General features: G+C 50.5%; 1 protein-coding gene across 4 annotated transcripts in view; it reads left to right on the forward strand.

Moving 5' to 3' along the window:
* Positions 1 to 8108, forward strand: part of LOC143837003 (upstream stimulatory factor 2-like) — a 28328-nt gene extending 20220 nt beyond the window's left edge. For all 4 annotated transcript variants that reach the window (XM_077336389.1, XM_077336390.1, XM_077336392.1 and 1 more), the window contains 5 exons: positions 372 to 459; positions 2016 to 2074; positions 3128 to 3222; positions 4514 to 4642; positions 5352 to 8108. In XM_077336389.1, the coding sequence (XP_077192504.1) occupies positions 372 to 459; positions 2016 to 2074; positions 3128 to 3222; positions 4514 to 4642; positions 5352 to 5441 (461 nt within the window). In that variant the 3' untranslated portion in view covers positions 5442 to 8108. The remainder of the gene's footprint in view (positions 1 to 371; positions 460 to 2015; positions 2075 to 3127; positions 3223 to 4513; positions 4643 to 5351) is intronic.
* Positions 8109 to 10061: the final 1953 nt, after the last annotated feature.

Raw genomic sequence — 10061 nt, forward strand, 5'->3', positions numbered from 1 at the left:
ATGTCAGCCGTAAGGTTCCCATATGTGCAAATCTGATGCCCTCTCCTCCTTTCGACAGGAAAGGGCATTCAGCCTCCTCCTTGCCCTGCAGAATTGCAAGCTGCTATACGAGGAGGTCTCAGAAGTTGTGAGAACTTGCTCACTCTTCCATCCGGAAATCAGAAACAGTGATCCACAAGAAGCATAAACCCATTTGGCGCACTTTTGTAGAATCGCAGCATGTGTGCAGATCTACCTATTGGCACCTTGCAGCCCCTAGTGGTCCCCCACGTGAAGTTTCTACTTCCCGCAGGCAAGGTTTTCCTTGCGCCCTAGCTCGCTCGGACTTCCCACGTTAACACGGGCCCCTCCTCTGCTTGGTTCCTCCTTAGGCCAGTTCTACGTAATGATGACCCCTCAAGACGTACTGCAGACGGGAACGCAACGCACCATCGCCCCCCGTACTCACCCCTATTCTCCGTACGTATGGCTCCGGGAGCAGAGGGAACCATAGGGCGGAGGCTGGCTGGCTACCGTACTTCTACCTGGTAACCAAGACCCCCCCCGGGTATTGCTCAGATGTACTGTCTGCTCAGGTTCTCCTCTTCGGGGGAAGACGCTGCCAAGGATAGCAATATGGCAGAGATTCTCATTGCAGGCAGTAAATGCAGCCGGAACTGCCCTGAATCAGAATGTAAATCCCTCACGGCTATCCTCATGTGACCCTTTCCGACAGGGGATATAATTTATGTTCTCCTGGTGGCTGTTTGGGGGCAGGGCCTGAGTGGGGAAAGCATCACTGATGCACTGATGTCACTTCCAGGTGTGATGTCACTGCGTGCATGCCCACACACAGTCTTAAGAGTCCCACAAACACTGGTAAACACCAATGAGATTTGATCAGCTCCTAAATCAGTGGTTCTCAACCTTCCTAATGCCGCGACCCTTTAACACAGTTCCTCATATTGTGGTGACCCCAACCATAAAATTACACAAGTGTTCTTTCCCAGAAATTAAACTGAAACTGACCAAGGGTGTGAAGATCCATTGTTCATGATTGTATATAAATTGGTTTCTTTCCGGGGTTTCTCAGTTCAGTTCTGCCTCTTGTCCCACCATGCTGATCCCGCTCTTTTCCGCTGCTCTAGAAAGACGTACGCTCTATCTCAATCTACCCGACAAGGCTGTTGTGTGATGGTGCCCCCCCCCACCCTGCCAAGCTGCTCGCCCTGCCACGACCCCTGTGAAAGGGGTCCCGACCCCCAGGTTGAGAACCACTGTCCTAAAGAGTCTTTGGGGGTGTCTGTGACATTTAAACATTGTGCCTTTGTCATTGTTCACCCCCCTCCCCATTTTCCTTCTACTGCTCCCTTGAGAAATGGAGGGAGGAAACAGGATTTCCCCCAATGGGCACTATTAATACCCCTTTCTTCCCTTCTCATTTTAGGGTGGGAAGGGCGTGTTCAACACCTGTTTCCAGGATGGTGGCAGAATACTAGATTGAGATCTTGCGACCCCATCTTTAAATTTAAGAGGGGTGCGTGTGTGTGATTTTACCGCTTCCTGCTTCAGGTGGTGAATGGAGCAATGAAGTTGATCTATTCCAGGGGTAGTCAAATTGCGGCCCTCCAGATGTCCACGGACTACAGTTCCCATGAGCCCCTGACATCTGGAGGACTGCAGTGTTCGCTGGCAGGGGCTCATGGGAATGGTAGTCCATGGACATCTGGAGGGCCGCAGTGTTTGCTGGCAGGGGCTCATGGAAATTGTAGTCCATGGACATCTGGAGGGCCGCAGTGTTCGCTGGCAGGGGCTCATGGGAATTGTAGTCCATGGACATCTGGAGGGCCGCAGTGTTCTCTGGCAAGGGCTCATGGGAATTGTAGTCCATGGACATCTGGAAGGCCGCAGTGTTCGCTGGCAGGGGCTCATGGGAATTGTAGTCCAGTCCCCCAGCATGCTATCCAATAGGGCCGCAGTTTGACTACCCCTGATCTATTCTTTGGGTGACCTTTTTCTTTTCCTTGAAAACCTAGGAAAATGGACGGGACGCGGACGCCGCGAGACGAGAGGAGGAGAGCTCAGCACAACGAAGGTGGGCAAGCGGAACTGGATCTCCATTTTTCTATAAATATGATTTTATTCTTGCATTCTGCTCCTCCCTGGCTGGGTCTAGGATTTTTTTTTCCTTTTGGCCACACTGACTCACTGCTGTCCCCAGACCCCTCCAAAGGGGCTTGGATGGCTGTCGAAGAAGTCAGGTGCCCATGCCGCACCTCCGGAGGTCATTTGCCTTGCTAATCTTTTGAAACTGGCTCCTGTTTAGTGTTCCTAGGAAGCGTAAACCCACCATGAGGATGGACTCAGGTGCTAATCTGAAGTAGCGGAACAAAATGGGAGTCTAGCGGCACCTTTAAGAGCAACAAAGCTTTACTGTCATGCTGCATATCAGTTGTGATGCTGTTTACTAATTTGCTCCTAATTTATTCTCTCTTTCTGTACTTTGATGTTTCTTGTTACATTGTCTGAGAAAGCGGGCATTCACACAAAAGCTCACACCTTGAATATATCTTGGTTGGTCTTAAAGGTGCCGCTGGACTCAATTTTTGTTCCACCATGAGGAGCACACATAAAAGTGCTGCATTAACCGCAACATAAAAAGCACATGAATAGATGTTCAGCCATACGCTCCAAACCATCGTATCTGCACTATGGTACTTTTCAGAGTTACGTATTTAAACCAGAATATGGATGTTATTGCAATAACGGATCATAACCACCGAGAGACAAATTATTAAAGAGGCCCACTTGAGCTTCTCTGGTCTTAAGACACCTCCTGCCACCCATGGGCTTTCACCTGGCTGCAGTGCCAGCTGGTCCTTTCCCCCTTTTCTGGTTTATATTGAAGAAACATTGCATGGCTTTAGCATGCACTGGTTGTGTGCAGTGGTGCAGTCGTTAGGACTGGAGGCTTCTAATCTGGGAAGCCGGGTTTAATTCCCTGCACCTCCACGTGCAACCAGCTGGGTGACCTTGGGCTAGTCACAGCCCTGATAACACTGTTCTGAACAAGGTGGGATTTGCCCTCGTCTGGCATTTCCAACAGCAGGGTTATGCTGCTTTCATTCTCTCCCCTCTTTGTCCCCAGTGGAGCGGAGGAGGCGGGACAAGATCAACAATTGGATCGTTCAGCTGTCAAAAATCATTCCAGACTGCAACACCGACAACAGCAAGACTGGAGCGGTGAGGGTCTCCGCAGGGCAGGGCAGGGGTAGCAGGGAGGAGGCCTTGGCCGCCGTCTGGAGGAGGTGGTCCCAAAGGGAGGCAGAGAGCTATCTTGCCCATTCTTGACTGCTGTGTTGCAGGGGAGGTTCTTGAATTCAGTTGGGGGAGGGCTGAGCTCTTTTTGAAGAGCCAGCTTGGGGTAGTGGTTGGGAGTGTGGACTTCTAATCTGGCAAGCCGGGTTTGATTCCCTGCTCCCCCACATGCAGCCAGCTAGGTGACCTTGGGCTTGTCACAGCACTGATAAAGCTGTTCTGACTGAGCAGCAATATTAGGGCTCTCTCAGCCTCCCCTCCCTCACAGGGTGTCTGTTGTGGGGAGAGGAAAGGGAAGGCAATTGTAAGCCGCTTTGAGCCTCCTTTGGGTAGAGAAAAGCAGCATAGAAGAACCTTCTTCTTCTTCAGTAATATCAGGGCTCTCTCAGCCTCACCCACCTCACAGGGTGTTCGTTGTAGGGAGAGGAAAAGGAAGGCGACTGTAAGCCGCTTTGAGACTCCTTCGGGCAGAGAAAAGTGGCATATAAGAACCAACAGTTCTTCTTCAGTAATATCAGGGCTCCCTCAGCCTCTTCCAACTCACAGGGTATCTGTTGTGGGGAGAAGAAAGGGAAGGCAATTTCAAGCTGTTTTGAGACTTCTTTGGCTAGAGAAAAGTGGCATATAAGAACCAATTCTTCTTTGATTCCCCGCTCCTCCACTTGCAGCCAGCTGGGTGTCCTCAGGCTAGTCACAGTTTGTTTAGAGCTGTTCTCAAACAGCAGTTCTCTTAGAGCACTCTCAACCCCAATGCTGTAGAGAAAGCAAGGGGAAGATGTAAGCTGCTTTGTGACTCCTTCATGTAGTAAAAAGCAGGGTATAAAGAAATAAGCTCTTCCTTGTTCTCCTTTCCCACCATCCCCACTCCTCATGCTAAATTCATGGCCACTGCTTCTCCCCATGTACTTGATGTAGGTGCAGCTTTGGACACCCAACTTTGTGCCAAGGGATCTGTGGCAAAAAGTAGTGCCTGGAGATTGCAGGGCAGAAGGGGAAGCTTGAGAGAAGGACCCCGAGGATCGGGGGGGGCACCTCAGTGGGGAGCAATGGGGAGGCCCCCAGGAACCGTGGGATGTGGATACTTTGGGGCGTATATTGTTTGCCACTCCCATCTCTTATGAGGGAAGAGGGGACCGTCTGGCCCTTCTCCGGAGAGGGCTGCGGCTCAGCGATGGAGCCGTTGTGGGGTCCAAGACAACTTCTGCTCCCCCCTCAGAGTAAAGGCGGCATCCTCTCCAAAGCCTGTGACTACATCCGGGAGCTACGCCAGACGAATCAGCGCATGCAGGAAACCTTCAAGGAGGCCGAGAGGCTGCAGATGGATAACGACTTACTACGGCAGCAGGTGGGCCTTGGTGGTCGTGGGCCGCATCCTCTCCCTGCAGGGTCAGGGAGCTAAGTAGATCAGGGGTAATCAAACTGTGGCCCTCCAGATGTCCATGAACTACAATTCCCAGGAGCCCCTGCCAGCGAACGCTGGCAGGGGCTCCTGGGAATTGTAGTCCATGGACATCTGGAGGGCCGCAGTTTGACTACCCCTGAAGTAGATAGAGGCCCATCCGTTGCCACGGGGACCAAACAGAACCTCCATATTTCAGAGCCCCTGAACGCCGGCCGCTGGGGAGCTGTAATGTCGGGGAGGCCTCAGCCTCCGTACCCCACGTATATTGTTATTGTTGTTACTATTATTATTATTATTACCGTTATTACTATTAGTGCTATTAATTAGGTTTGTTGACAGCTGCTCTCCGGCCAGCCGTCTCGCAGCGGTTGGCAACCAAATAAGTCAAACAACAATAAAATAGCCATGGTCGTGGTCAGGAATGAAAGCCGGTAGCATCCGGTTGGCCACTGCAGGCGAGCAAGACGCCAGACGCGGAGGCCCGTTCAGCAGACCTCGCCGAGCGTAGCTTACCCACAGGCCCTCGCCCGCAGCCTGTCGAGCGTTACGGCTCTGTGGAGCGGTGCAGCCCTCGTAGGCCTCGGACTTGGCAGCAGCCACTAACTTCTCTTTCTCTCCCTCTCGTTCTCCCCCCCCCCCTGCTCCTGCCAAGATCGAAGAACTGAAGAACGAAAATGCACTTCTGAGAGCCCAGCTGCAGCAGCACGGGATCGAGATCGTGGGAGACACCCCGGGGCAGTAACACCCCCCCCTCCAAATGACACATGCACACTGCCTCCCCCCCCCCCCCCACACACACACGGGATCTCCACCTCCACTTCCCTTTTATATAGCGCAAAGAGACCCTTTCCCCCTCCTCTGAGTGAACCTTGCCTCAGCCCCTCCTCCCCCAAGGTGGGGAACTCAGAGGGGAGGGGGGAATTGAGGGAGGGGGAAGGAAATCCAGCCATGTGACGTATTAGCCACGCCGGCCCAGCCCTTCTTCTTTTCCCAAAAGGATCCTCCAACGTCCGTGTCCTTTTTCTTTCCTGATTTCTTCTCCTCCCCACCCCCCCGGCCCTTCTCTCATCCTTTACTTAGGATGCGGTAAGATTAAAGAGATGACAGCTGCATTTTTTTTTAAATAGTAGACTCTTAACACTTCTTTTCCTACTCTGCTGGATCTCTGGAGCAAGGACCCTTCAAAACGGGGCCCTTCAAGCTGTCCGGTTGCGTCTTCTCTTCTTCCCTGGCCCTTCAAGCTGTCCGGTTGTGTCTTCTCTTCTTTCCTGGCCCTTCAAGCTGTCCGGTTGTGTCTTCTCTTCTTCCCTGGCCCTTTGAGGATTTCTCCGCCTGGCGGGAAGCAGGCACCTAGTGAGGCTGGGCTTCTGGCCACCGAACTGAGCGGCCGGGAGCTTGGGCAGCTGTACGGCCCCCGCATCTTGTGGGTGATTCTTCAAGAGAGGGTCTCGGACACTACACCCTCTTTGGCTCACTTCCCTTGTCGGAGGCGCCCACGTGCAAAAACAAGCCCTGCTCACGTTTCCTCGCTCTCTTTGCGTGCTAGTGGACACCCGTGGATGGTTGTGTAAAATCCAACTGCCCTGCTTGCATGGTCAGGACCGGTCAACTGCGACCGAGACGACCTCGTGCGTGCCAGCAGGAGAACAAAGCAGCGGGCTGCAGAGATGTTTGACCAGGCAAGATCGCGGAAGGCTCCAAGCGGTGATTCTCAGCCTTTGCATAAAACCTCGGTGCAAGTAGAAAGCTAGCTCTGCAGAGAGAAAACTTCTCACTCCTTTGCTGGCTACGCTGGCTTTCAAGTTGCAGGGAGGGTTGGACATAGGCTAACACTGCCACTGGTGATCCTCCGCTGGATGGCACAGTCAGCATTTCTCGTCTGTCTCAGTCTCTCGCACGTGTAAACCGAGCATGTCTGGATAGGCCTAAAGCAAGGGAATGAAGCAATAGAATAAGCTGCCCCACTTGGGATTGTATTTGAAGGATCCCATTTTGGAATAAAACTCCCTGCAGGTAGAAAACCAGTAAACAAGGCATGTTCTATTTTCTGCTTGCGGGGAGTGTTTTATGCAAAGGCAATACTTGTCGCTCGGAAGCCTCCCCTGCTTGTTTGAAATGGTGCAGTCCCTTCTGCCACCCCAATTCCACTACATTCCCCTTTACGTGTGAACCTGACCCGCCTCCCTTTCTGTCCTTTTTCTGTAGGGCTCTGGCCACAACTAGATGTTGCTGGATTGTGATCCTGGGGGCTCAGATACACAAAACTTTCTTCTGTCTTTTTAAACTTTTTCCTCCCTTTTTATTTTCTCACTTGAAAGCACTGCTTCTGATCAGCTGTTATCTATTTTTTTTTGGGGGGGTGCAGGTATAAGTTTGATTTTACTCCCATTTTGGGGGGGAAAGTGCACATAGCCTGTATTTGTTTTTTGGGGGAATTTTTTCTCCCTACTGAGGGTAAAAGCAGTTCAGGGGCAGGTTTTCCGGAGAATATGCAGGTGGAGGAGGGGTTAAAATCACCCCACATCTTCTCTAATGCTTAATCAAGCAATCTTCCAGGCTACATATGAGTAACAGTCAAGAAAAGGTCAAGACAGTGTGAGTCCGTCATTGTGTCTTTTCCCCCTAACTCAAACCACTCTTGTTTCCACATTTCCCCTGCATTTTGTAACATTTGTTTAGCGCACTGGAAAAGCAATTCCCCAAAAGCTTCTATCCCCTTTCCTTTTTTGTTTTAATTAGTTTTTGGGGCGCATTTTTTTTTTTTGTATAGAGGTACGTTGTTTGTAAAATAGCTGAAACCCGGCCGAACGACAGAAAGTTTTTAGTGGTGGATTGAATTGACAGCAGGGTTGCTTTGTTTTTCTTGTGTTTTTGATATTATAATTTTTTTAATTAAACGTCAGCAGTGTTTTAGGACTTCAGGTTAAAAAAGGAAAGAAAAAAAAATAAATCCAGAGATGAATTTTTAAAAGACGCAATTACGGATCTCTGCGGGTGAGGTGGTCACCCTCTCCCCCTCCCTGGTTCCAAGCAGATTTTTTTTTTAAAGGAAATATGAAAAGAATGGCTCTAGACAAACTTTGTAATATAGCAAGGCTCTTAGGTTTCTTTTTTTATATATATGCATAAATCTATATATCAGACACCCCCCCCCCCCCGAAAACAAAACCAGGATCGCAACCGGAATTGGGAAAATCTATGGATCGCTTGGACCCCCTCTGACCCCGGGGAATGTGAGCTGGAAGGAAGAGACTTCAAATCACAGGAAAGAAAAGCAAAAAAAAAAAAAATTAAGATGGTTTTTTGTCAAAAATGAAGGTGTGAGTTGGCTTGAAGAGTTTTGATTGTTGGAAAGTAGGAGATAATTCTGTTTATATATAAAAGAGAAAAAAAACCTGCACAGAAAGAATATTGCTGCCTGTGATCATTTTTGGGAGGGGACAGCATCAGCTGGAGGTAGGGATTGGGAAGGAATAGAATTGTTCTGTACATTCTGTTTCCACCAGTGCTACTCCTGCAGATGCAGTTGCAAGGGTCCAGATACACATAAAATCATGGAGTTGGAAAGGGACCTCTGGGGTCATCTAGTCCAACCCCCTGCAAAATGCAGGACACTCACAACCCTATCGCTCATCCCCTGTCACCTGCTACCCCCTTGACCCTTCACAGAATCAGCCTCTCTGTCAGATGGCTATCCAGCCTCTGCTTAAAAATTTCCTAAGATGGAGAACCCACCACTTCCCGAGGAAGCCTGTTCCACTGAGAAACCGCTCTGACTGTCAGGAACTTCTTCCGGATGTTTAGACAAAATTTCTTTTGAATTAATATCACCCATTGGTTCTGGTCTGTCCCTCCAGGGCTCATCCCATCCTGTCTCCTCTCTTGCTGCCTATATTCATAACGCAATTTCATTCTGGAAAACGAAAGTTCTGTTCCATTCCGAAGCCCCACATGCGCTCTGACAGTGGCTGAAAACGCCCTCCCGCGGGCCTCAGCAAACCAGCCTAAGGATTTCTGAGCTAAGGAAGGTGAAGGGTGCGAACCAGAAGTGAGGCATCTTGGCCTACTCATCAATGAGCTTTCGATTGCTCATGATGCCTGGATACATCTCAGGTTCCTGGCAGTAGTCTTGTGTGACCGAGAGGAGGGGAGAGATGAAGGAACGTCCATATGTCCTCTGTCCTGCCTGTTTCCCCATCTCACGTCCAGTTTGGGGCCTGTTTCCAGCGATGGATTCGGCCCTTCCCCGCCTTCCTCAGTTGTGACCCTCCAGGCCAGGGGTAGTCAAACTGCGGCCCTCCAGATGTCCATGGACTACAATTCCCAGAAGCCCCTGCCAGCAAATGCTGGCAGGGGCTTCTGGGAATTGTAGTCCATGGACATCTGGAGGGCCGCAGTTTGACTACCCCTGCTCCAGGCCATCACAGCCACACAGAGGGGTCCTGGAAGGCTTCACACCTTCCCCTAATCCTACCTGTCCAAGCGATGCTGCAGCTCTAGGCCTATTTCCCCCTTGCAAAGCATGCAGGGAAGAGTCAGTCCAGTAATGTCTTAAGAGATGAACCAAATCTGGGGACTGTAAGCTTGCTTTGGAGTGTCAGCAAAGTACGCAGGGAAGGATACTATTTGCAGTGTTCAGTTTCATCCACTCAGCTTCAGATGGGGGAACGGCAGCCTTTTTGAAGAAACTCAAGCTGGTGTATCCCTTTTCTGCAACTTCTGCTTTTTATATTTGTATGTTTCCAGCCCTCTTTCACACGGAGTCGAGGGAGATCACCCAGTCGACTGATGGACATTCAAGGAATAATGCAGCAGGATTAGGGCTGGGGAGTCAAAGAGGAGTGTGGGTTTGGGACAGAAGCAAAGCAGAAGTATTAACACGACGCCTGAAATGTCGCAAAATTCCACAGCCAGATCCTGGCAAGCAATATGGAGTGGTACAGACCACAGTCCCTAACTTTGTGAATCATTCAGTAGAATGCAACTCTCATGCCTTTACAGAAAAATTCATAACTCCTGGCCATGTGCCCTGGACAGCTGGCAGATGTGCTGAAGATCCACCTTGTGGTCAAACCACCTGCTGGCAGGTCTAAATTTGGGAAGGTCCAGCAAACCAGGATCTGCTGGTTGGTGCCAAATCTCTCAGATCATGGATTGTTTCTTCAGTAACGTGTGATCTGGAATAGGCTTGTTAAGCAGGGGCCCGATTCGGCTTCGGTGTCCATTAAAGTCAATGGCGCCATTGATTTTAATGGGAATTCCAGTGTTCCTGCCTTTCCCGGGGCTTGGGAGGGTGGGAGTTCCGGTTACAGCCTCCAAACCTTCAGGGTTGCTCCGAGAGGCTCTTTTCTGATGCCCCTCC

The sequence above is a fragment of the Paroedura picta genome, chromosome 5 (genome assembly GCF_049243985.1).
Source record: "Paroedura picta isolate Pp20150507F chromosome 5, Ppicta_v3.0, whole genome shotgun sequence".
NCBI classification, from domain to species: domain Eukaryota; kingdom Metazoa; phylum Chordata; class Lepidosauria; order Squamata; family Gekkonidae; genus Paroedura; species Paroedura picta.